The sequence below is a fragment of the Oryctolagus cuniculus genome, chromosome 7 (assembly GCF_051225735.1).
Source record: "Oryctolagus cuniculus isolate XC-2025 breed Fujian yellow rabbit chromosome 7, ASM5122573v1, whole genome shotgun sequence".
In the NCBI taxonomy this organism is placed as follows: domain Eukaryota; kingdom Metazoa; phylum Chordata; class Mammalia; order Lagomorpha; family Leporidae; genus Oryctolagus; species Oryctolagus cuniculus.
The window spans coordinates 106376739-106403532 of NC_142873.1; the positions used below are offsets into that span (position 1 = coordinate 106376739).

The 26794-nt window shown below is 43.2% G+C and overlaps 1 protein-coding gene across 8 annotated transcripts; it reads right to left on the reverse strand.

Moving 5' to 3' along the window:
• Positions 1-330: 330 nt before the first annotated feature.
• DYNLT5 (dynein light chain Tctex-type family member 5) lies at positions 331-26567 on the reverse strand. Of its 8 annotated transcripts, none has more exons than XM_089337264.1 (6): positions 26383-26567; positions 24575-24696; positions 10082-10173; positions 4118-4219; positions 1421-1545; positions 331-574 (listed from the first exon to the last, which is right to left on the reverse strand). In XM_089337264.1, the coding sequence occupies exons 2-6, from the start codon at positions 24685-24687 to the stop codon at positions 371-373; spliced, it is 636 nt and encodes a 211-aa protein (XP_089193390.1). In that variant the 5' UTR covers positions 24688-24696; positions 26383-26567; the 3' UTR covers positions 331-370. The 8 variants fall into 8 exon arrangements, with proteins under 8 accessions (XP_089193390.1, XP_089193389.1, XP_051713625.3 ...); XM_089337263.1 differs by lacking the exon at positions 26383-26567 and adding an exon at positions 26239-26373; XM_051857665.3 differs by lacking the exon at positions 4118-4219 and having other exon boundaries at positions 26383-26390.
• Positions 26568-26794: the final 227 nt, after the last annotated feature.

The following is a 26794-nucleotide window of genomic DNA, read 5'->3' on the forward strand; positions in this document are numbered from 1 at the left end:
GTAAGGGTCAGGGTGTACAACTATATATATAATTTTAATTTTTCCCTTCGTTAAAAAGTAATGTGGGGACTTCTAACTCTCAAGTAATTAAAATGATGGGGACTCAGAGAAATATTCAATAAGAATTTATGTTTATGAAAAGCAACCCAGGAGAACTAAGATTAGTGTCTGCTGTGGATAAGCAAGATTCTTCCTTGTGCCACCCTCCCCTCCCGCAATCCTTATAAGAGAATGAAAAAATCTAAAAGCCTCCAGTTGTTTGCAATATTACCATTGTTTCCCTGTTCATTGTTCTTGGCAGTAAAACTTTTGGGTACATGATGCAGCCCGTTTCATGATTTCAGAAAGTGAGAACTATCTTTATTTTCAATCACTCAAAGTAAACTGCATAGACATTTGCAACAGCAAAGAGGGAAGAATTTCTGAACACATACGACGAAACAGCATCATTTTTAGGATCCCACAGGCATCTGCTTCCAATAAATATGCTCTGACTGCTCAGTTGTCCAATGTGAATGATTACGATTAGTTTGTACCGTGGAAGGATGAAGTCCTTGACCCGGGCTTTAATAACCTGAAAATTGAAAACAAGGCTCTGATTTAGCCATGTGGAAACTCAAAAATCTTAGTTTTGGTCATAAACACAGTGGATTTAATTTAAGACAATAACATGATGCGCTGTAGAAGCTTGAGTGTGTGAATGTGTGCATCCAGTAGAACTGTAACTATGATTTCCCGTAAGTAATAGCCTCATGAGATAGGACCTTCAGGGACAAAATGCCAACACCAGCAATAAATCTGCATTCTCTAAGGCACAAGAGAAAACTGCAACACAGAGCGCAGAAGGCAATGGCTTATTACATTCTTGGAAAATCTAGGTTAGGAAGGCTTCCCTTTGAAGAATGTTGGCATCAGAGTTCCACTGTCTTGCTTGTGTCTATTTAAGGGCCTATACATCTGGAGTCTTCTGTACTCTAACGGATCATGAATGTTTATTAAGGAGTTTGTCATAAAATGGAAGTTAGAGGAAAACATAATGAGGTGCCAGTCTTTTAGGTATAAAAATGGGAATATATTTAAATATATATAAAAATAAAATATCCATATTTAACACACTGAGAACTTGCCTTAGAGAAGAGGAAATGGTCATTAAAATATTATATCTTTACAATAAACTTTTTAATAAGGGGTCAGCTTTATACATTTTTCTACAAAATACAATAATGATTACTTAGGACAAAAGCTTTATACACAAACACACACACACAGAATATGACCCGATAAGTGTCTTTATAAAATATAAGCGTGCATTTTAAATGTTATTGCAAATTGGCTTCCTTCATAAACATGTTGGAGGTGGTCTGTGCTTTCAGTGAACACTGAAGTGTTAGTTAACACTTCAGGCAAATCACACACGTACCTCAGAGATGGTTTTAGTCATCTGTCTACAGAGCTCCGGTTCATATGCTTCCTCTTGTAGGTAGTTGGTTAACACATCTTTCAAAATATGATTGACAGTGACAGCGGGAAAATGTTTGGTAGGACCTGAAAACATACATGAAATTTCTAAGAATTAGTTTCAAAACACATCCACCCACTCCTTAGGCTAATCAAAAACATATTGAAATGCAAAGGAGACATCCAATCTTCTGGGTGGCCTCAAGTTCAGGCCAAAGGCAGCCCTAATTAGATTTGCAGTTAGGTTTTCTGGGAGAGGACCCTCCAGGGGTGGGAAATATCTGGCCCATGGGCCGTATAAGGCCCACCAAAACATCTGGTCTGGTGCTGCTAAGGCAACCGCAGGTGGGACTCAAAATTTAATAAATCTATAGCAGGCTAATTTTCTTTTTAAGATTTATTGTATTTATTTGAAAGGCAGAATTACAGAGACAGTTGATTTTTCTTTTAAGATTTATTTTATTTATTTTAAGGGCAGAGTTACAGAGAGAAAACGGGAGAGAGAGAGAGAGAGAAAGAGGGAGAGAGAGAGAGAGAGAAAGAGATTGAGAATCTTCCATCTGCTGGTTCACTCCCCAGATGGCTGCAATTGGCCAGACCGAAGCCAGGAGCCAGGAGCCTCATCTGAGTCTCCCGTGAGGGTAGTAGGGGCCCAGGACTTGAGCCATTTTCTGCTGCTTTCCCAGGCACATTAGCAGGGATCTGGATCAGAAGCGGAGCAGACGGGACTTGAATGAGCACCCATAGGAGATGCCAGCGCTGCAGGTGCCAGCTTAACCCATTATGCCACAAGATCAGCCCCAGCAGGCTAATTTTTAAGTTAATAATTTTGTATGGCGTGCAAATGATGCTATAACTATCCAAATGGTCCTTGGCAGAAAAGTGGTTCCCCACCCCTGCTGGACTTGCGGAGTTACCAAACTACCTGAAAAATGTGTTCAAAACTGCCAGCTGGACACCTGCAGTCTCTTCCTTGTCAGTTTCCATTGTGAGTGACCTTCTTCAAAGTCTCCACGGCTAACCAGCTCCCCGGCTCTTATATCCCTCCCCGAGTCTATCTCCCAGACACATGGCCACTGCCCTCAGTGAGGACCAGGTTCAGTTCTTACCCAGCCTACAGCTTCTTCCACCGCTATTATCTCCATTTTGGAGATGGGGAAACAGAGTCTTCGTTTAATACTTTATTGTTGATGTTGTTTTTATTTTATTTACTTATTTAAAATTTTTAATGGACACATAAGAAGTTGTACATATTAAAAGCATACTATGCAATGTTTTGGTAAATGGGAAAATATAAGTAAAAATCAGCATAAATATACTTGTCTCTTAAAACACTTTATGTTGAAAACATCCAAAATTGTATCTTCTATTTGTTTTTTTTTTGCAGAGAAATATACAGTATATTAATATATAATCTACAGTCACCACAGTGTGCAATAGTTGCCCATAATTTCATATTCTGATTTAGTTGTAACCTAGCCAGAGGTTTAAACACATTGAGTAATGAGCCCAGAATTACCTAGTGGCAGAGCTGGGATGCACACCCAGGCTTATCTGATGCCAGCGCTCATACACTCAGCTGCATTTGGTTTACAATCAAAGCAGAAGTTTCAATGAATCTTCTTTATCTGGCGTCCCTGTAACATTATCCTCATCATCTCCCTGGCTATATGCTCACACCTTACCACATGCGCATGTTCTCAGGACTTGTCACACAGATGCTCAATCATTATTTGTTGAATAGATAAGTTGAAGAAATGAGATCAAGAATTATATCCAATTCTCTCTTTTTTTATTTTTATTTTTTTTGAAAGGCAGAGTTATTGAAAGAGAGAGAGACAGAGAGAAAGGTCTTCCTTTTTACCATTGGTTCACCCTCCAATGGCCGCTGTGGCTGGCGCACCCCGCTGATCCAAAGCTGGGAGCCAGGCGCTTCTCCTGGTCTCCCATGGGGTGCAGGGCCCAAGCACCTGGGCCATCCTCCACTGCCTTCCCGGGCCACAGCAGAGAGCTGGACTGAAAGAGGAGCAACCGGGACAGAATCCGGCACCCCAACCGGGGCTAGAACCCAGGGTGCCAGGGCCGCAGGTGGAGGATTAGCCTAGTGAGCCACAGCACTGGCCTCCAATTTTCTTTTAATAGTTATCAGCATTTGGGGTGGGCTTTGGGGCACAATTGGTTAAGTCACCACTTGAGATGTCCACATCCATATCAGAGTGCAGTTTAAGTACGACTCCTCTGCTTCCAATCCAGTTTCCTGCTAATGAACCCAGGAAAGCAGCAACAGATTATGGCCCAAATCTTTGGGTCCCTGCCCCCAAGTAGGAGACTCAGATGGAGATCCAGGCTCCTTTCTTTGGTCTGGCCCAGCCCTGGCTGTTGCATTCATCTAGGATACAGCTGAAGCACTTTCTCTCTCTCTCTGTCACTGTCATTCAAATAAAAAAAAATAAAACCCACAAGTCTTTAAAAAGAGGTCATCAGTATCTATTAATAAGTGTTTATTTTTAATGACTATACATAAGGGTGTAAAGAAACACAGAGTGTACTAATGTTAGGACAATTCAGGGAGGTCTGAGCATGATGTGGGTAATCCCAAGGGCTAGCGGCAGTGAGGATGTTACCCCAGGCTTGAGGAATCTATGAAGGAAGCTCTTACTAGATCCCAGAAGCGTCAGGTGGAAAAGGATCCCTGGAGAGCAGCTGGTGTCCGTTGGTTGATGGAGGCAACTCGTCCGAGATGAACCCACAGGCAGGCAGCCTGGGAAACAAATACGCACACCTCACACTGCTCCCTCCTTTTGCCTTCCTGCCAAACTCAACAAGAAGGTTACAGCCTGTCTCTGTAGTTTTATGGAAACCTCCTGAGGTTCAAGAAGTACTATTGTTATTTTGATGATAATGTAGGCATTGCTTAATCTAAGTTAGAATGAATCCAGTCCGTGGAGACACTAGACATAATGACTCATAATTATCCACAGTATTAGGAACCTGAAATGGTTGGTCCTGTTTGTTCTTGCTTCCTGGGCTCAGAGATAGGTCTCTGGATCCAAAGACCTCTGAAAGCAAGCTCCTGGTGCTCCCAGGACTGTGTCACCTGCTTGGGGGTCTTTTTGAAGATTTCCACTATCATACTCTGGTAAAAATGAAACTAAATTTGAGGGTGATTTTCTCCTTTGTATTTAAAAAAATTTTTTAAAAAAGTTATTCCAAGAGGTGGGTGTGAGGGAGAGAACAATCCAACATGGGAAGCGAGATACACAGCAGACTCATAGAATGGCAGATGTCCTAAACAGCACTCTGGCCTCAGAATCAGCCCTTAAGGCATGCGAATCCAGCTGAAAAGCCCCTGAGAGTATTTCAGGCATGGAAAGCCAAGACACACTGGCAAAAAAACAAAAAACAAAAAACAAAAAAACAAAAAACACCTAAATGAAAGATCTCTGCGAGTGAGATCCCAGTGGAAAGAACAGGTCATAAGAGAAGGAGGTACCTTTCTCTGAAGGGAGGAGAGAACTTCCACTCTGACTACAACCTTGCCTAAATATGATCAGAGTCGGTGAACTCAAAAGGCTTCCATAGCCTTGGCAGCTCATGACAAGAGCCTAGGGTGATTACTGATGCCATAACAAGAGTGTCAATTTGTTAAGTCAACAACAGGAGTCACTGTGCACTTACTCCTCATGTAGGATCTCTGTCCTTAGTGTTCTGTACATTGTGATTTAATGCTATAACTAGTACTCAAACAGTATTTTTCACTTTGTGTTTCTATGTGGGTGCAAACTGTTGAAATCTTTACTTAATATATGCTAAACTGATCTTCTGTATATAGAGAATTGAAAATGAACCTTGATGTGAATGGAAGGGGAGAGGGAGCGGAAAGGGGAGGGTTGCGGGTGGGAGGGAAGTTATGGGGGGGCATTGTAATCCATAAGCTGTACTTTGGAAATTTATATTCATTAAATAAAAGTTAAAAAAAAAAGAGGTGGGTGTGGCAGTGCAGTGGTGAAGCCTCCACTTGCAATGCCAGCATCCATACAGGAGTGCCAGTTCAAGTCCTGGCTCCTCAGCTTCTTAACCAGCTCTGGCTAATGCTCCCGGGAAGGTAGCAGTTGAAGGCTTAAGTACATGGACCCCTGCTGCCACCAAAAGCTTAGTCCCTGTCCCCTGTGCTGAATCAAAATAACTAGGACGAAGTTCAGAGGTAAAAGAAAAGTTTAGTCTATCGACAGATAACGCGTCTTGAGAACTGCTGTCCTGCTGAGTGAGGGTGTTTGTAAGGAGGCTGCAAGGAAGGAGGATTCAGGAAGAAGGGGAACAAAGGACAAGGACAACTGCACATTGGCCTCTGGCCAGGTGATAAGCAGCCTGTTGCAGTCATAGTGGTTATTTGATCTGGTTACATGTTCAGTGCATGTCCGAATTCTTGGTTGGTCTGCAATGCCACACTCTTCAGGGAATTTTTACAATAGCCAAGTAGGCTTTAGCATTTTCTGCCTTTGGCCTAGAATTCCCCTGCTTGGACTTGGAAGTCCCCTAAACAAAACCCCTCGTGGCAATACCAGTCACCAACAAGTAATTAGCAAATGACCTCATGAATCTGACAGTCAGAACCTTCAGGGCCAGTTATACCACTTCCTCATTCAGTCTGTTAATTCTAGTGCTATCAAAATGCAGGACACGGGTACTTTAAGCTAAGGGGAGAGGGTCTCCTGACTGCACCTGGTGGTATTTACCATCTGCATTCAAGGCATTGTTTGGGGGCTCAGTTTTGCTGCCACCCATGTAGGACTCAGATGGAGTTCCTAGATCTCAGCTTCTGACTGGCCCAGCCTTGGCTGTTGGCAGGCATTTGAGGAGTGACCCAGGTGGAAGATCTCTTCGTCTCTCTATGTGTCCATCTTTCTGTGTCACTCTTGTTATCAAAAGCTTAGTCCCATTGCCAAACCAAAATGACTAGGACCAAGGTTTTGGAGTAAAGGAAAGAGAAAACTTAATCTGTTGATGGATGAGGGGGTAGCGGATATGAAAGTCTCAAGAACTACTTCTCTGTTGAATGAATGTGTTTGGGGTTTTCTAAGGAGGCTACAACGAAGGGGGGCCTGGTCTGGCAAAGTTGTGAAGGAGCCATGAGCCTCTGTGTAGGGCTAGCAGCTGGGGCTTATATGTTCTTTCTCTCTTTCATCACAGTGGCCCGTGAAGTCCGTAAGTGGTGAGATTAGACCTTGCCTGATCAAGTTGTCTTCCAAAGAAGGCAAGACATATAGCAAGACAATGTGCACCTATGACATGGGTGAATGGGAGGTGAGCAGTGGAGTCCCAAAGCTTCAAGATGCTGTCAGGAGCTTTCTACACAATGTCACTTGGTTGGCCTGGTGGCCAAGTTGGCTTCAGTCACCCAGGGGTACAAGCAGAAAGTGGATCCTTTCTGACACAGACCTGGAATTCCCCTAAATGGGACAACACCGGCCACCAAGGTGTTATCTACTAGAGAAGAAATGACCTCAGGAGTCCAGTGAATTCCACTCCCTCAGTTCAATGAATTAAGCTAAGAAGAAGGCAAGATATTGGGATCTGTTGGTTTCTAGCATCTGCATTCAAGGTACTATCTGGGCACATGGTTTCACTGACTTTAAAATAAATAAATACAGGCCAGTGCCCGCGGCTCACTTGGCTAATCCTCTGCCTGCAGTGCCAGCACCCCGGGTTCTAGTCTCAGTTGGGGTGCCGGATTCTGTCCTGGTTGCTCCTCTTCCAGTCCAGGTCTCTGCTGTGGTCCGGGAAGGCAGTGGAGGATGGCCCAAGTGCTTGGGCCCTGCACCCGCATGGGAGACCAGGAAGAAGCACCTGGCTCCTGGCTTCGGATCTGCGCAGCGTGCCAGCCGTAGCAGCCATTTGGGGGGCAAACCAATGGAAGGAAGACCTTTCTCTCTGTCTCTCTCTCTCACTGTCTTACTCTGCCTGTCAAAGAATAAATAAATAAATAAATAGATAAATAAGTAAATACAACTTAGAAAAGTAAACATGATAGCCCTAGTCTGCATGCAATTAAACAGATAATAACTTAGAACTACACTCTTTTTCACCTACTTCCCCTGTGCACTCATATCACACACACCCTACTTGACCTGCATCATGCACATGGAACCCCCCCCCCTTACCTTGCATAAGTACCTTGCATAAATTTTATACAGTATTTCCATCAGAAAATGACCAATTTCTTTAGTGCTGATATTTTGTCTGCTTAGTATTCCTGCCCTTCATCTGGGAGCAGCATCTATCTTTCTAGGAACTGGTCTTCTACTCTCAGCTCCCAGTTCTCTAGGACCTATCAGTAGGGTTGGCCAAACCAACTACGGTCCTTTCTTGGAATCCTTATTCTAAAACCGGAAGGAGGAAGAAAGAGTCTGCCTCCTTCTGGTAGCAGGAGTTACGACCTATGACCCTGAGAAACTGCTGGAGGCCACCTTTTTCTTGGTGGGAAGAAAGCCAGGCCACACTCAGATGAGTGCTGGAAAGAATCTTGGACGCACTTGAGTCACTGTTTCCAGTGGTTGCTCTGTCCAGCTGTATCAATGTCCTGTCCATACTTCTCTTATTTTTCTAAGAAAAATGTTATTAACCATTATATTCTGAAATACAGTGATGAAATTTTTTTGCATTTCTTCCTTGGTAGCCTTTCTTCTGTACCTCCAGAATCAACCGTGCCTTTCTCAGGTTTGCACACTGAGGTACAAAGAGAAAAGTCCATGTTGAGGTTTTTATTTTTAAAAGAAGCTCCTGAAGCTCCCAGGGCTGACTAATGTAAAAGGCACATTCCTTTATTTAGAAATGGAGAAAACCTTTACCTAAATTCTGCTTGCCAGACTGCAAAGTCTGAGAGTACCAGCTGCAATGAGGACCCTAATGATAACATCAGGAGTCAGTTGTTCTCTCAGTTTCTCGTGGGAGTGAGAAGGCAGATACTAGCCCTTCCCTTTGGTCGAATCTCAGGAGCTTGTCTTCTTTTCCAACAGGCCAAATAGCGTAACCTGCACTTCATCTCAGAGGAATCGGGATGACCAGGACTGCCATTGCCATCCCAGAACCAGTCACTGCTCCCTCCCTGTAGTCAGTGTCAGCGTCAGCAAAATGCTGTCAATCAAAGGTGGGATGATGTGGTGCGACTTCTCCAAGGGAATTGGATAAGATTACCAGGAAGAGTTTAAAAGTGTATGGGATGGCAGGACTGCCACCTGCCCGCCACAAGGGGCCCTGTGAAAATAACAGTAGAGTCACTAGTTATGGAGCCCTGTAATCCTTGCTGCATTGGGAATTACTGCAGAAAACTGGCTACAAGGTCCAATGGGATATGTTGCTGGTCTGTAACTTTCCTGGGGCTCGCTGGCCGCAGATAAAATCATCCTGGCCCAGGGAGTCTTCCTTTGCCCTGTGGCAAGTCTCCCTGGAATTTCTATAGAGCTGTAATTATATATGGATTCGGATAACGGTGGGCAGTTTCACACTTCGAGTAAACAAGAAGGTCCAAGGAGGAAACATGAATGTGTGAAGACATTCACCTGGGCTCCACTTGGGAGTACAGGGGCAGGTGCAAAGATCTTTGTTTTTGAAGGCATGGGACCTCAGTGGTAATAACAGTTAAAAATCTCTGTCAACAGGGGACCAGGGAGCATTCACCTCTGCCTTGAAGTTTTTTGCTCCAATTATCAACAGTCACAGTTGATTTTATTTTTCACTTAACTTACATAGGAGGGCACTTCAAAATGTCTGTGGAAAATGAATTGAAAGATAACTATAGTTTGGTGCAAAAATGTTTTTGAAATTTGAGTATATAAGGGGTTTCCAAAGAATTCATAGAAAACATGTATTATGAAAGAGCTATCCTGGATTTCAAATCCTTTTTACAGTAAATAACTTTCAATCCTATTTTTAGTGGACTTTCAGAAAACATTCTGATAATGTTTTGGATTTTTGACAATCCCTTTTGTAAAATTTATTTATTGTTTAATTGGAGGAAGAGAGCAAGAGAGAGAGAGAGAGAGAGACTGATCTTCCTTCTAGGAGTTTACTCCCCAGATGTCCATCACAGCCACCTCCGGGCCAGACCAAAGTGAGGCACTGGCAACTCCATCTGGTCTCCCACATGGGTGGCAAAGAACCAAGTACTTGAACCACCACCTGTTACCCCATTAGCAGGAATAGAAGATTGGAAAGGGAGGTGGACTTGAGCCCAGGTACTCCAATATGGGATATAGACAACTCAAGTGGTGACTTAATCTGCTGCACCACCTTGCCCACCCCTTTGTGAAGTTTTTCAAGTACCCTTTTATACATATCTACTCAGAAATAGCCAACGAACTGTTAAGTCCAGGAATAAACTGTGTGCATTTAGTGGCCCCCAGTGAATTACCTGGTGTTCCGGAAATGATGCTAAGGAAAAGTAGACAATGGGCATTGTGTCCATTTTACAGAGGAAGAAAGTAAAGTAGCACCAGCTTACTCCTTAAGTATGCTTCCTTACATTGTGCTAGGATTGAACTTAATATCACATCAGAAGACATTTTATGTACACATCATTCAGCAAATTAGAAGTCTAAAATAGGGGTAACAAAATCAAACACACCGAGCTGATAGGTGTTTTCCATCTGGACTGTAAGGCGGGAAACATCATCACGCTGGCTAGGTTCATCCATATAGGATACGGTACTCATAGAGCTGAAAACAACGGAGAAAACAAATTGTAATCGTTATTCTAACAGCAGCAAAACATAGCATTGTTTTCGGCTAAAATGCTACAAAGGTAAAGTTTTCGCTAAAAATTTCAAGTTACTCCTACATAAATCTCACTGACATATTTAAAGTTTAAAATACTAAAACATTATTTGGAGCACGTCTCAACTGGTAGTTGATGCATAGCACAATTACACGGTCCATCTGATTATCCAGATGGTGTTTCTGGGTTCATCTGTGCTACGAGGTGACTCAGTCCATGTTTCAAAACCATTGCTGCTGGTGTCTGCCACAGAGCAAACTCACCAAAGTACACAAAGCTCAACAAGGGGACTTGTGAGTATGTGAAGAAGTTAAACATGTTAACTCTGTTGGAGCCGGTGCCGTGGTGCAGTAGGTTAATCCTCTGCCTGAAGTGCCGGCATCCCATATGGGTGCCAGTTCTAGTCCTGGCTGCTCCTCTTCCAGTCCAGCTCTCTGCTATGGCCTGGGAGAGCAGTAGAAGATGGTCCAAGTGCTTGGGCCACTGAACCCATGTGGGAGACCTGGAAGAAGCTCCTGGCTTCAGATAGACACAGCTCCGGCCATTGCGGTCAACTGGGGAGTGAACCAGCAGATGAAGACCTTTCTCTCTGTCTCTACCTCTCACTGTCTGTGACTCTACCTCTCAAATAAATAAATAAAATCTTAAAAAAAGAAACAATTCTGTAACTACCTGGGGTATTAGATGCACCTCACAAAGCCCTTCCCCTGTGAAAAAGAAAAATGAGAAACTCTTCTACCTGATGAAAGAAACCACAATTCACTCAAACTTCATAAACCAATAAGCATCAATCACCCTTTTCAACAATAAGAAAGGATTTGGGCTGGTTACCAAGGCAATATGAACTTATCCAGGTGCTAACTAGGAGACCCCAGCAAAAAGAAGCCCCTAACGTCTCTCAAGCACCACTTAATTCAACTTGGTTCAGAGGAACTCCAATTGTCACTAATGGCAGTCTCAGAACACACTACCCTCAATTTTCTCCACCTGTGAAAATGGACGCTAAGACAGATGCCATTTCAAAGGAGAGGATATAATTATGTGTGTGTGTGTGTGTGTGTGTGTGTGTTCAGAGTGACCACTTTTCTAAGCAGGCTTTGTTTTGGCTTTAATTAAACAAGAAAGAGGCATTTGTTCTTAATCTTTTGGGATTTTTTTTTCTCTGCAAGGAATTTAAAATGCTTAGTCCTCAGCTCTTCAGGATGGTAAATTTCTTGCAAATTCTTATTTAAAGAAAATCATGGATAATCTATTTTGATTAGGCCTTTTTGCTTTACAACTTTAATATAATAGAAATAGCATGAGAAATTGAGGTTTACAGTGCATGAAAGTGATGTGAGAAATTGTGGCTGCTTTCTTTTTCATGGTGGATTTCTAGATTAATGATTTAGTCTTCATTCTTACAGCACCTGCTTTCCTGCTGCCCTTTGAAGTAGCAACCAATTCGTTTGGCCGCAATGGTTGCAGGTGTTGTGGGCAGCACCAAAGATGATAACCCCGGCTTAAACAACCCCATGTTGCACAAACTCCCTGATTTTAAGATAAGCTAGCCTGCTGCAGTATTATATATGCTGCTTTTAACTTTGCAAAACATTTCCCAGCGTTTGTCTCATTTTACCTTCACAACGGCCCTTAAGTAAGGAAAGGAGTCATTATTCTACTCATTTTAGAGAAAAGGGAACGAGGCAATGGCTCAATGTCAGACACATGGGAAGGCAGACACAGTTTCCAAAATCCCATATACCTCCTGGTGGCAGAGTCCTACATATTGTTATACTGACAGAATTATCAGAAACAATCATCTACCACAATTAAAACTTTCCTGTGCAAATATTAGAAGGTATTGACAAAAACCCTTTTTGTTTTCTGCTCAGTGTTATATTAAAATTAATGTAAAGAGAAAGAGTTGGTAAAACATCAAATTAGCTGTAGTTCAAATCTAAGACATAAAGGACTTTCAGAAATAGCCCTCACTATTACATTGTTCAGGGTTAGTGAAGATTAATAATCAATGCACTTTATGGTGTTGCGACCATGAAATTGGTAAGTATCATCAGGGTAGTTTGGCTGAAGATTGGCATGCAAATAGCAAGTTTTGTAGATTGATTTTGTTACTGAAGATGGCTTCATTCCATGCCTTTTTATTTTCACAGTAATCATAAGAAGTGTATGCGCATTACAGAAAACTCAAAACATAAAAAAAAATAAAACTACACAATAATTGTAACTCCAGTAGTTATCTAACTACTACTAAGAGTAAACAAAATCTTTTCAGATTTGTGGACATAGGATCATATTACAGATGGTCTTACTTCCACTCAAATGTATTGTGGATAACTTTCCATGTCAATAAATAATAATCTATGTTTTATTTTTTTTATTGACACACTTGTTTATGGCGTCAGTAATCTCCCTAGGCTCTTGTCATGAGCTGCCAAGGCTATGGAAGCCTTTTGAGTTCACCAACTTCAATCTTATTTAGACAAGGTCATAGTCAAAGTGGAAGTTCACTCCTCCCTTCATAGAAAGGTACCTCCTTCTTTGATGGCCCGTTCTTTCTACTGGGATCTCACTCACAGAGATTTTCATTTAGTGTTTTTTTTTTTTTTTCCTAGAGTGTCTTGGCTTTCCATGCCTAAAATACTCTCATGGGCTTTTCAGCCAGATCCGAATGCCTTAAGGGCTGATTCTGAGGCCAGAGTGCTGTTTAGGACATCTGCCATTTTATGAGTCTGCTGTGTATCCTGCTTCCCATGTTGGATCATTCTCTCCCTTTTTTATTCTACCAGTTAGTATTAGCAGACACTAGTCTTGTTTGTGTGATCCCTTTGACTCTTAGTCCTATCAGTATGATCAGTTGTGGACTGAAATTGATAACTTTGACTAGTGGTACATGCCACCTTGATGGGATTGAATTGGAATCCCCTGGCACATTTCTAACTCCACCATTTGGGGCAAGTCCGATTGAGCATGTTCCAAATTGTACATCTCCTCCCTCTCTGATTCCCACTCTTATATTTAACAGAGATGACTTTTCAGTTAAATTTATGTTTTATTTTAAATATTAAGATAGCACTTAATATATAGTCTGTATTTTATTTAATCATTTATTCTCCAGGCTATTTAGATTACTTCTAATATCCCACTATTATAGGGAAAATTGTGTTGAACATTGTGTAAGGACTGTCATTTGCTTTTTAATGTTGCCCTCTCCTTTTCCCTGGGTAACAACAGAACCCTACACCTGTAAGATTATGTGGTCTACACCGAATATACCTTCTCAGATTCTTTAAAGGCCTTTGTGACCATGTGGCACATGCGAGGGATTGGAAAAGGGGAGACAGAGAAAAGAGAAAAATAAGCTGAACAAAAAAAATAAAAGCTTTTTTATTTCTTGAGAAAATGCAAAATGAACAGAAAAAATACTGAAACTCTTGAAATATGAGCAAGTAGCATTAAACCAGAATATAAGTTTGGTAAAGTTGTAGAAATGAAAGAGAACCTATAATTCAAAATTGGGAATTATCAGTATCAGTTCAGAAAATGAGGGTACTTCAAAAAGTCCACGCACAATGGAATTAAAGGAAAACTTCAAGGGCGGGTGTTAGTGCAGTGCTGAAGATGCCACTTGTGTCGCCCATATTGGAGCCCCCGGTTTTGAGTCCTGGCTCCATTTGTGCTCCAACTTCCTGCTAATGTGCACCCTAGGGGACTGGAGGCAAGGGCTCAAATACTGCCACCCACATGGGAGATCTGGAGTCAGTTCTAGGCTCCTGGCTGCAGGCTTCCAGGGAGCGGATCAGAGTATAGAAGCTGTCTCTCTGCATCCCCCCATAAATAAATACAAGATAAATTCATTTTGATGCAAACAATAAAATCCATGCATAGATGTTTCATAACATGTATTTCCATGGACTTTTTGAAGACCCCCCTCTTAATAGCTTAGAAGAACTTGGACATTTTAACTATTGATAAACAGCTTCACTCAAGCTCTTGGAATCATTAAAGATAAACATATGAGATGCTCAAAAAGTAACGTTATCATTTTAATTACCAGTGCTATATAGACACAGCCAATACGTTTATTGGGTATGTCACATTACAAGTGGAGGAATTTCATTGTCTAAGACCATGCTTTCCACAGTTTACAATGACAATATCTCTAGATACATGAGCTCATTGCAAAGGGAATGCTACAGTTACCTTTATTTTTCAAATATGAAAACTGTTCTTGCTGTCTAGGGGTTTTATTAGCATGTGTTGGCATTGATAGAAGAAAAAAATTTCAATTAAAAAATGTATCCAAGACAGTTATAAAATTTTAGAAAGGAAGACAGGGTAAAAGGAATGGAGTAGAGAAGCTGGTGCTGTCAGGCAGTGGGTTACGCTGGGCTTGGCATGCTGGCATCCTACCTCAGAGTCCTGGCTGCTCGGCTTCTGTTCCAACATTCCTGCTAACGTGCTTGCGAAAGCACAGGATTCTGGCTCAATTGCTTGGGCCCTTGCTACCCCTGTGAGAGGCTCAGAGAGTCTGGCTCCTGGTGTCAGCCCGGCTATCATAGTCATTTGGGCAGTGAAGCAGAAGATAGAAGATTCTCTCTCCCTCCCTCTCTCTCTCTCTGTCCTTTCGTCTCTCTCATTTTCTCTGACATGCTAACTTTTAAATCAATCAATCTTTTTTTTTAATGGTAATGCAGTGCACCTGAAAGTCTGGCATAAACTACTGGTGAAAACACAAGAAAACCAGAAAAATCCATTAATATTATTCCATGAAAAGGTGTAACAATTTGTAAGCAGACGCGAAAGTGAGTTAATCCTTGGAACTGTACGTGCTATTGCAGAGGACAGAGTTAGAATTAGCCTGCATGCAGAAATAGCTGCAGGGAACCGACAGAAAATAATCAAAGTAACTCTCCTGTAATGTAACCTGTCTGGCACAGGAAGTGTCTCCTGTAAACACAGGAGCCTGTGTTCTGATTATCTGCACAGAAAGCACACACACACACAAATGAGCTAAGAAGTTGGAACACGTTCATTCTTACATGAGATTCAATTTTCTTAACAATATCTTGTATTTTTGTTTGCCAACCAATTCTTGAATTACATAGAGTAAATATGAGGCAAGTCTTATTGTTATGCCTGTTAGAGAGAGTAACAATAATTTCAATTAAGCTTCCCCAGTCACAGCAACATTTATTTATTACTGAGAACTCATTTCCAGAAAATTTCACCATTATTACCCTGATGTTTTGAAGCCACAGTATGAGATAGTCCTTGAATGCATGGCTAACTTTAGGGCCATTAATGCAGTCGATTAAAAAGCCCAGATATATCATATCCTCCTTCTATTTGTAACAACAAAGTGCCCGGAACCACCATATTTCTAATGGCATCATTTAAGTGTACCTTGTGTTTTTTTTTTTTGAAAACTGTTACTAAAGTCCCATGCTGCCTCCCAGTGGAGATATTTCACAGTGCACATAGAAAATTGCTTCAAGGTATAAATCTGTAGAATCATCTTTTTTCTTCATTCTTTCAGCAACTATTTATTGCCCATGGTATGTCAGGAAAAGTAGAAAGTATTGGTAATTTAAATAAAAATTAGAGCCCTGTGATGGAGAACCATAATGCAGAATACAAGGTAGGCTGTTTGGCCTAGTGGTTGGCTCCTGTGTACCACCAGAGAGTACCAGGACTGGAGCGCTGCCTCTGGCTCCTGACTCCCGTTTTCCTGCTCCTGTGGACTCAAGAAAGTAGCAGCAACAGCTCAGGTTATTGGGTGGCTGCCACCCACATGGCACACCTGACTGAGTTCCCAGTTCTCGCTCCCAGCTCTTGTCCCAGCCCATCACTAGCATCTCCAGAGTGAAGCAGGAGATGGAATCCCTCACTCTGTCAAATACATCTAAAAAGGGGAAGCACAGAAACTCCTTTTGTTGGGAACTTTCCACCTAAGAACTTCTATGGAGATTTTTATGACTATTGCACCAAAGCACAAAGGCACAAAAGCATGCTACCATTTCCTCCATCAGCACATGGTGTCACTTGTCTGGTAAAGTAGCCTGATTTTGATAGCACATTTTCTGGATTTTTATGTTGGTGCTGATATTTTATCCACTAGTATCTAACTAGTGATAGGAAAGCTGTAATGGAATCAAGATCAAGATCATTTTCCAAAATGAAAGAGGCAAGGAAGTCATAAGCGATATGTTCTTAAGGTATGTAATTTCCATGAGTAAGAGTTGTTCTTAGAAATAAAGAATGAAAGACACATCTGTGAAAAGTGCAACTTGGTTGTGGTTGAAAATAACACAGGAATGGTGGTGGACAAAATAGAACAGTTCTGAGTGTGTAGGTAGACGATCAGAGCTAACGTCAAAAGCCCATTAAGCAAATGCTCATTCTAAAGAACATGAGGTGATTGTCAAGGACAACTGACGAAACGTGTTTTGTATCAATGCTTAGGTTCAGAGCTGCATTGCTCTTGGCAACCACAAGAGAGGTGGTGCTGGGAGGGTGGACATGTGGTTATCTCCACAGTGCCTAGAGGGTTGTGGCCGATCACAGATTTTCAACATGAATGAAACTATTCCTTCATGTTGTTCTTTAAAACAGATGAGAGTTTCGGCAAGGAGGCAACAGTGGACCTGGTTTCAAGAATTTGAACAGTGTTTATCTTTTTGCTATAAATCCATTTTGTGTGTGTACAAAAAAGCACCAACTCATCCTGGACTTGATACCTACACAGATCTGTGAATCCAATATTCAACTTCTTTGGTGAATAAAGGAACTTACTTGTTCAGAAGTGAATGCGTGGTAATTATTACTAATCTAATAATCTAAGGATATTTACTGAATGGCTATTATGTGCCAGACATTTCTAGGTCTTTGATCACAATACTGAAAAATAAGTAAATAAGCTTTTTACCCTCAAGGAACTTATGTTTTAATGAGGAAAGACAAATGGTAAACAGTAAAATTCCAAATAAGCATATTATATATTATGTGAGAGATGACAAACGCTATGGGACTATGCAAAGTAGAGCAGGTTAAGAGAGTTTGGAAGTGGGTGAGGGGGAGTGTGCCACGTGCGATTTTTTTTTTTTTTTTAGTGGGAGGTAAAATAGCAAGGTTTATTAGGGAAGGGACATCCATAAGGATGGATGGGCACCTCTCCAGACAGAGCCTGAGAGAGTGCCCAGTCACTCGGACTGGGGGGGGGGGGGGTGTTGGTGGAGGAAGGAGCGAGGTTACATGTTTGGGTGGAGAGGTTACACCTGGCCAGACCAGGCGGGCGACTCAGCATAGAGGCAGAGAGCTGAGCGCCGCCACGTGCGATTTTAAACAGTGTGGTCAGGAGAGGCCTCCTTGAGCAAATACTTGAAACAGGTGAGGAAATGAGCCATGTGGGTGGCTGAGGGAAGAACACAGGAGGGACAAAGAGCAGATTGGCAACGGCTTTGAGACAGGGTGCTGTTTGCTGTGTTTGAGATAGGGCATAGGAGCCCGAGTAGCTGGAGCTGAGAAAGGAGGGGGCTGGAGGGTGAAAACCAGACATTGCAGAGGTGTCCAGACCATGGAGCGCTTTGTGGGCTCCTGGAGAAACTCCGTGTTTACCTTCATAAAGCGGAGCCTAAGAAGCACCCCCAAAGCTGTGCTTAGTACTGTTGCATTTCTTTGCTGAATGGCTCTATCAGTTTTTATTCTTCCTCGCCTTGCCAACAATTGATATCATCCTCTCCTGTTTGTTATGATATCCTGATGGCTACAAAACAGTATCTTATTGTTTTAATTTACATTGTGCTGGTTTCAGTGAGTTTGAGCATCTCTTTATCTTCTCCTGGCTTTCTTCTGTTAGCTTTATAGCTTTCCACATTTTGGTCTTCGATTTGGAGTCTTCCTATGCAAATAGTGTAAGGTAAGAGACTAGCTTCATTTTCCTCCCTAGAGGGAGCCAACTTTCTCCCAATGCAATACGTCAAAAAGTCGACAATTTCTGGGGGTAATAAAAATATCTTCTGGGGGTGGCGCTATGGAGTAGGGGACTAAGCCTCCACCTGCAATGCCAGCACCCCATAAGGGCACCAGTTCTGGTCCCAGCTGCTCCTTTTTCAATCCAGCTCTCTGCTACGGCCTGGGAAAGCAACTGAAGATGGCTCAAGTGCTTGGATCCCTCCCTGCACCTGCATGGGAGACCAGAAAGAAGCTCCTGGCAACGTGCTTCGGATTGGCCCAGCTCCAACAGTTGCTGCCATTTGGGGAGTGAACCAGCAGATGGAAGACCTTTCTCTTGGTCTCTCCCTCTCCCTGTAACTCTAGCTCTCAAATAAATAAATAAAATCTTTTAAAAATATCTTCTTTATTTAACCCACAGGGTTCTTATGAGAGATACATGAATATTGCATCTGAAAAGCCTTAAAATCTATCAAGTACAATACAAAATTAATTATTACTGTGGTTTCATTTGGCAACAAGGCCATTTGAGTTTTCCTAAATTTCTCCCTCTCTGTGGGACAGCTGAACCTCTGTCAGATCTTGTTGGGGCATTTGGTTTGATGGCAACATAATGTACCCCCTGGCTCTCATCTCCCAGTCTCTGGTGTTTTCCTTCAGGCATCCACATGAAGAATCAGGCCTGGGAATTCCCCTGTCACCTGCCCATAAGTAGCTCACTGCATTATAGGTTTGAACTCCGAATCATCACATTTAAAATTACGTGTTGTGGGGCTGGCGCTGTGGTGCAGTGGGTTAATACCCTGGCCTGAAGCACGGCATCCCATATGGGCACTGGTTCTAGTCCCTGCAGCTCCACTTCCGATCCTGCTTTCTGCTATATCCTGGGAAAGCAGTAGAAGATGGCTCAAGTCCTTGGGCCCCTGCATCCTCATGGGAGACCCAGAAGAAACTCCTGGCTCCTGGCTTCGGATTGGCACAGCTCTGGCTGTTGCGGCCAATTAATTAGAGAGTGAACCATTGGATGGAAGACCTCTCTCTCTCTCTGCCTCTTCTCTCTCTGTGTAACTCTGACTTTTTTTTTTTTTTTGACAGGCAGAGTGGACAGTGAGAGAGAGAGAGACAGAGAGAAAGGTCTTCCTTTTTTGCCGTTGGTTCACCCTCCAATTGCCGCCGCAACTGGTGCGCTGCGGCCGGCGCATTGCGCTGATCCGAAGCCAGGAGCCAGGTGCTTATCCTGGTCTCCCGTGAGGGTGCAGGGCCCAAGGACTTGGGCCATCCTCCACTGCACTCCCGGGCCACAGCAGAGAGCTGGCCTGGAAGAGGGACAACTGGGACAGAACCTGGTGCCCCAACCGGGACTAGAACCTGGTGTGCTGGCGCCGCAGGTGGAGGATTAGCCTAGTGAGCCGCAGCGCCGGCCCTGACTTTCAAATAAATAAATAAACCTTTTAAAAAAAATTACTTGACTATCTTGCGCTCTAGATTCTAAACTCCACAAGATCAGAGATTGTTTCTGTGTAACTCACCACCAAGCACACTACTTGGATGTATTCTGCCCAACAAATACACCAGAGGAGACAATGAAGGCAATCCTTTCCATTTTGGTCATTTTTACTGGAAAAGCCTAATCCACTGAATAAAAGGTTATCCGGTGGCTGTTTACTTCAAACCCAGACTTCTTTAGGTTAGAATTCTAGTTATTCACCTTCATGTGCCATGATATTAACATAGAGTCGAAGTTCATTCACTTCTGAATAAATTCACAAGTGAAGGAGTACATGTAGTGTGGCCTAGGTGGACAGCTGTGGGATCCATACAGACAGTTCTGGTAGCATAATGTCACTGCAATTTTGGTTTTAGGCAAAAAGACTCTTCAGTCTGCAACCTTAGCCTTGATGTACTGGAGACAGTCCTGGCCTCAGAGGTAGTAAGCCTGGAAATCATGTCACATTATCCTGAAAAAGTAACCTGAGCTCATGGCTTCTGTCTGCATTTTAAGGACAGGAGAAAAGCCCGTCTGCTCAAACACTGCCCCACGTCTGCCACAGGCTGAGCTTCTCTGTGGAACCTGCTATTGTGAACACCTGCTCTTATACAGCACAGGGAAACAGAGGGGTCCAGTGAATTAAAGAAGAGCTCCATTAATGCAAATTCAACATGGGCTGTCAAGTCTTAGGGAATGAAAATACTTGAAAGATAAACAAAAGCCCCTCTTGCTATTTGCTAATTCTTTAACTATGGTGTCTCACCTTTTGTAAGCTTCTTTTTCTTCATTTGTAAACTGAGGGTAATAATAGCATCTATCTTTATAAAGTAGAAGTCTGCAAAAATTTCTGTAAAAGGTTGAATAACAGGTATTTTTGATCTCGTGGGTCCTATGGTTTCTGCTGCAACTATTCCACTTTGCCATTTTAGTGACAATTCAGCCAGAGACATAAATGAATAGACATGGCTGTGTTCTAGCATACTTTATATATAGATGCTAAAATTTGAAATTTTTAAAAAAGATTTTATTTCATTTATTTGAGAGGTAGAGTTACAGACAGAGAGAGGGAGCGACAGAAAGGTCTTCCATCTGCTGGCTCACTCCCCAGATGGATGCAATGACCGGAGCTGAGCCGACCCAAAGCCAGGAGCTTCTTCTAGATCTCCCATGTGGGTTCAGTGGCCCAAGAACTTGGGCCAGCTTCAACTGCTTTCCCAGACATAGCAGAGAGCTGGATCAGAAGAGGAGCACCCGGGACATGAACTGGTGCCTATACGGGATTTTGGCGCCTCAGGCCGAGGCTTAGCCTACTATACCACAGCACTGGCTCTGAAATTTGAATTTATTATAATTTTCATGTGCCACAAGATATTGCACTCCTTTTCATTTTTTCCAACTATTTGAAAACCATACTTAGATAAGGAACCAAATCTAAACAGGTGGCATTAAACTTGGCCCTTGGCCATAGTTTGCTAATCCCGGGTAATAGGCCTTTTATGAGGCACAGATCAGGTTCATGCTAAGAAGTTAGCCAATGCCATTTTTATTATTATAAATTATTTAAGTGAAAATCAAGCAAAATTCAAAATCACAGCTAACAACTGATATCAACTATGAAGGCATGAAAGAAATAAGCCAGCCTGCTAATAGTTGCAGGGTTAGGATAATAAGACCACATGGAAGATGTTTCCTTCTTCCTTCCATGAAACATAAAAAATTACGTTATGATGAATTATAACTCAAATAAAAAGATCTAATCCTGAAAACATTTAGCAATAATTATATTGAACATAAGTTCAGTCTTCTTTTCACCATTCAGAAGACATTTCAGATATTTATTATGTCCAAGGACCACTGCGGAGCATTGGTTACAGCTGTGGAAGGCTGTGGACATAGGTACCAAGGCTGTAGGGCTGAATCTGCAGAGCTCACACCCCACTCAAGGAGCAGCTGCCCCAGGCTACCTCGCTCTCCCTGACCCCCTTCTCAGTGTGATCATGGCTATGAAGGCAAAGAACTTCAAAATCTGTTGAGGGAGCTAGACAAGAAACTGGCCAAGCGCAGGTCTACATAGAAAGGGAAAGCAACAGGGAGAAGATGTGAAAAGCATACAACTCAGTCAAGCGGAGGATGTGATCATGGTTGGATAACTGGAAAGCTGGGAGATGAAGGTAAATGCTGAAGGGAGAGGAGAAGGAAGCCAGAAGAGTTTAAGAAAGGCATTCCAAGCAGGGAGCAGGGGTGTACCACGAGGAAGCGACACAGGGCAATGGTTAGAGGCCGGAGATAGCACTGAGGAACTGTTGACAACAGGACAGGATGCAGAGTGGGGTGGGGCGGGGAAGATGGTGCTATGGAAGGGGCCGATGCCTGTGGCCCCTGTACCTTGGCCTCATGCTCTGGGATTTTTATACTCGTTGTTGAGTCAGGTTAACTGACATGAAAGTTTCAGTTATTTCATAATAAAATAGTAAGAACAATGTCGACTCAGTAGGATTAGTGCTGGAGACTTTAAATGAGATCCTGTGTTAGGTCCCCAGTTATACTTCAGGGTATGTTTTATGCTATTGACCTTTAGCTTGTCAAAGATGGTTTTGAACTAATTTTCAAGTGAAAAGTATAAGCTTTTCCATAAAATACCATAATTTCAAAATGATGCTTGCATTTGAATGTCACTAAGTTTTCATAATGCCTCTACTAGTTCAAGGAAAATCACCCAGTCCGTCTGAACGCAGACAGACCATGGAGAGCATGTATGAGGCAGAGAGGGGGAGGAAGCCTCCTTCACACGTCTGCATTGCATAGGGACATGGAAGGCGTTCATTTGCTATTTAAGAAACACATTGTAAATAGCTCAAACTTTCTGAATGTTTTGAGAGTCCAAAACTGAAATGATGACTACTTAAATGTGGTTGTTGGTGGAAAATTATCCTAATATGTTGGAAAAATTATTTTTGTATTCTTGTTACTTGCAATTTGCATTTATAGTTCATTATTAATTGATTAAAAAGGAGTTATCTCTAATTCTTCAAATGTTGCCAATATCTGTTTCTATATGACTTTTTACCTTTTCCCAAAAGGTAAGAGATAAAGAAAAGTTATGCAATAGAGATGATAGTTTAGCCTTTGGATGAGAGCATTTTTATTTATTTTATTTTAATTATTTTCTTTATTATTTATGTAAAAATTTTGTAGTTTTTTAAAAAGTAAGTTGAGTTTCAGCTAATAGTTATTTTAATATAATTTTGGGAAGGACTTGTACACTTTGGAAATAGCAGCCAGAATGACTTAGGGTCAGAGGGAAAGTTACAAAAGTTAATTATTCTCCCATCTTTACTTCAGATATGTGCTGGGATTGCTACTCTCCTTTTTATTCAGTTTTCCCATGTGTGAAAGAGGGAGGTTATACTTGTGATCCACAAACTTACAAGGCTGAAAAGTGAAAGTGCAAATAAGAAAATTAAATGCACTCTGAGAATAGAAAGATTTGGGTTTTATAATTCTTATTATTCATATTCTCCTACTCTCTGTTCTACAAAACATACCAATTCCTACCTCCCAACATGGGAGATAATATACCACCTTCTTCAGTCTTATGGAAACTGTTAAGAAGGAAAGCCTATTATTTAAGTTAATTGACTGCTACATCAGATAATTAATTTTCTTTCCAATAGCAGTCAGAGGGGTCAGCCCTGTGGCATAGTGGGTAAAGCTGCCACCTGCAGTGCCGGCATCCCATATGGGCACCGGTTCGAGTCCCAGCTGCTCCACTTCTGATCTAGCTCTCTGCTATGGCCTGGGAAAGCAGTTCAAGCTGGCGCAAATCCTTGGGTCCCTGCACTCGCATGGGAGACTTGGAAGAAGCTCCTGGATCTTGGCATCAGATCGGTGCAGCTCCAGCTTTTGTGGCCATCTGGGGAATGAACCAGTGGATGGAAGACCTTTCTCTCTCTCTGCCTCTCTCTGTAGCTCTGCCTTTTAAATAAATAAATCAATCTTTACAATAAATAACAGAAAGGAGTGTCATGAATGTATTAAAAATTGACCCATCTCTTTAATAGAGCACATTCAATATGTAGCAAGAACCAAAAAAGGTACTTACTACCTTTTGACCCACTGATTATACTGCTGAGAAGCAACCAAGCAGAGACTTAGTATACAGTGAAAATGAAATAAGTCAGGGCAGGCAGTTGGTAAAGCAGTTAAGATGCTGCTTGAGACATGCACATCCCATATTGAAATGCTTGAGTTCAAGTCCCTGCTCCACTTCCAACTCCAGTTCCTGCTAATGTGCACTCAGGAGACAGTGATCACCCAAGTAGTTGGTCCCTGCTATCCACATGGGAGACCTGGATTAAGTTTCTGGCTTCTGGCTTCAGCCTGGCCCAGCCCTGGCTGTTGAGCTGTTGAGGGCATTTGGGGAGGGTACCAGCAAATGGAAGAACTGTGTGTGTGTGTGTGTGTGTGTGTGTGTTTCTCTCTTTCTGTAACTTGGATTTTCAAATAACTTCATAAAAATTTCACTCATTAAAAATGCAAAAAACTATATGGTTATATACTGCTGGGGAGAATTCAAAAGAGACATGAGTAGCATGATGTGTTGTTTCTTTTGAGTAGAAAGTTTTTCTGGGTAGAATTTGAAATAGCAAAAATGTTGCTGGGTCAGCTCAACACTCACTCTCTTTTAGTTATGGTCCTTAGAGGTAACTTGAACTTTGCAATCCCCTACTTTTCTTTTTCTTTTTGGTGTTCTCAAGGACATTTTTTTCTCTCATTATAAACACTATGAACTTCCTTATTCTTTTTGGTGTTCTCAAGGACATTTTTTTCTCTCATTATAAACACTATGAACTTCCTTATTCTGTAATTGAATTGAAGTCAGTAAAGATGGCGATGCTTACTCTTTGGTGCGCCCATGAAGATCCTTCCGCCGGAACTCGTGGCTGCTCAGAGAGGACATACTCCCCCTTTTCTTCAACGACTGAGTTGCTCTGTCTTCAGCAATGTCTGGCATCAGAATAACCTGCAGAGGGAGACTCATAAAACAGCAGAAGAGAGCTCCAAAAACACTTTACTTAGCATACCAGAGACTCCAGCCTCCTAAAGCACATAGGTACTTATCCTACAGTCTTTGAATGGGACAGTGGGGTCTCCCCGAGAGCAGTATGTAGTGTATGGTCTGAGAACTCTCCTAAGTTGTATTCATGCTGTACTGTACTTAATTCACATAAGCAGGTAATAAGCTCTGGCAAAAATGCTTAACTGCGAAAGAGGGAGAAATTTATGGGGAAAACATGGATGAAACATATGGAAGAAACATGTTATCTCATACCAGAAACCAACCGGTTTATTGGCTCACCCATATTTGATCTTGATAAAAACTTGCTAATTAATATTTTTGTTCCTGTGACTTTGTAATTGGCAATGAGCTATTTCCCCAAACGATTTTCCCCTCCCCAAGCATCAGTGATTTACTTAGCAAATAGAACTTAACTATTTTTAAAAAAATATTTATTTAGTTGAGAAGAAGAGAGAGAGCGAGTGAGCGAGTGCTCCCATCCCTTAAATGCTGGCAAGGCTGAGGCTGGGCCATCAGAACTGGGAATTCAATCCAGGTCTCCCTATTGAGTGGCCAGGACCCAATTACTTGAGCCGTGACGAATGCCTCCCCCAGGATCTGCCTTGGCCACCAAGAGGGAATTAAGAGCCACAGCTGGAGACAGAACCCTGGCACTCTGATGGGTGACTTAAAAGCCGAGCCAAATGCCTACTTCGGGATTCGATCTCTAACTAACTTAGTGGAAAATCTACCTCCTTTTCACAAGTGCTTATGGCAAAGCTGGCCATGACCATTTACTTGAGAACTTAGACTACGGTTTTTGTGTCCTTACTGCCTACCACCATCCATTCCACCATCTGTAAATCCGAAAGCCACAGCAAGGAAACACTGTGCTAGACGCTAAAGCATAGAACCCAAAGCTGGAGGATCCTGGACGTTGACAAGAACAGCGCCCGAAAAACCCTGTCCTGGGTGTGAGCGCAAGGTTGGGCTCACGAATAGGGCAGAGGTGTCGTGTGTTGGGAAGGGAGGCAGTGGAGCGTGAGTGTGAGCATCCCTAGGTGTGCCTGAGACTCGGCGTGCGCACACCTGTGCGTGCAAGCGTGCGCGCGTCCCCAAGTGTGGAGAGACACCTCTGAGCGTCATTGAGTGGCTCACCGAGGTCCCGTAGACTTCCCTGCAGCGGCTGCCGAAGAAGCAGCTCGGCGGGCAGGCGCTCCCTAAGAAAGGCCTGGGTTGGAACCTGGAGGTCCCCATGGGTGCGCCGGGGCCCCGGAAAGACCGCTTGGGACTGGCGCCACTGAGGCACCAGGAGCTGACCCTGCGGCCTGGCCTGTCTGCGTTGGGCATCGCCCTGGAAGTCCCGCAGCGCAGGTGGACTAGCGGCCAAACGCGGGCACCCACTGCTAGTCCCCACATTTGGAGTCACTTTTTCTTCTTTGAGGGTGGGAGGAGGCTAAGGCGGGGGACTGATCGCTCCCCGCGCGGTCCTTCTTCTCCCCTTACCTACGGCAGGGCCAGGGCGGCGGCGTGGGGGCGGCTCCTCCGCGGGCCTCTGGGACCTGCTGCCCGGTCTCTGCGGCACGGGTGCGCGGTGCGGCTCCCGCCTCCCAGGCCCACTCGGATCTGCCCTGCGGCTCACGCACTCACCCGGGGACTCCGCGGCGCGTCTCCAGGGTGATCTCCTCAAACATCGCCCTCGGCCCGCCCCCAAGCCTGGCCTCTCTGTGGTCCTCGGTGGCGCCCTAAGGATGTAGTGGTTCTCATCCTCTCGGCCGGGAGGGGGGCCGCCCTGGCCTTGCTGCGTCCCGGTTGGCGGCGAGTAGGAGGGGAACTGGTTCATTTTACAGCCAGGAGGACATTGGGGACTGAAGACGCAGCCTCTCACCTTGTTCCCTTTTAGTGCAGATTTCAGGGGGCAGGAGTGAGAAAATGCTGCGGTTTCCTACGACCCGGAATCAGGGGCACGAAGAAAAAGAGAAGCAGCCCTTTCCCTCCCCGGCCCCCACGCCTGCTTCCAGCGTCCCGCTCGGAGATAGATGGCCCCTGTATGCCAGCTGCT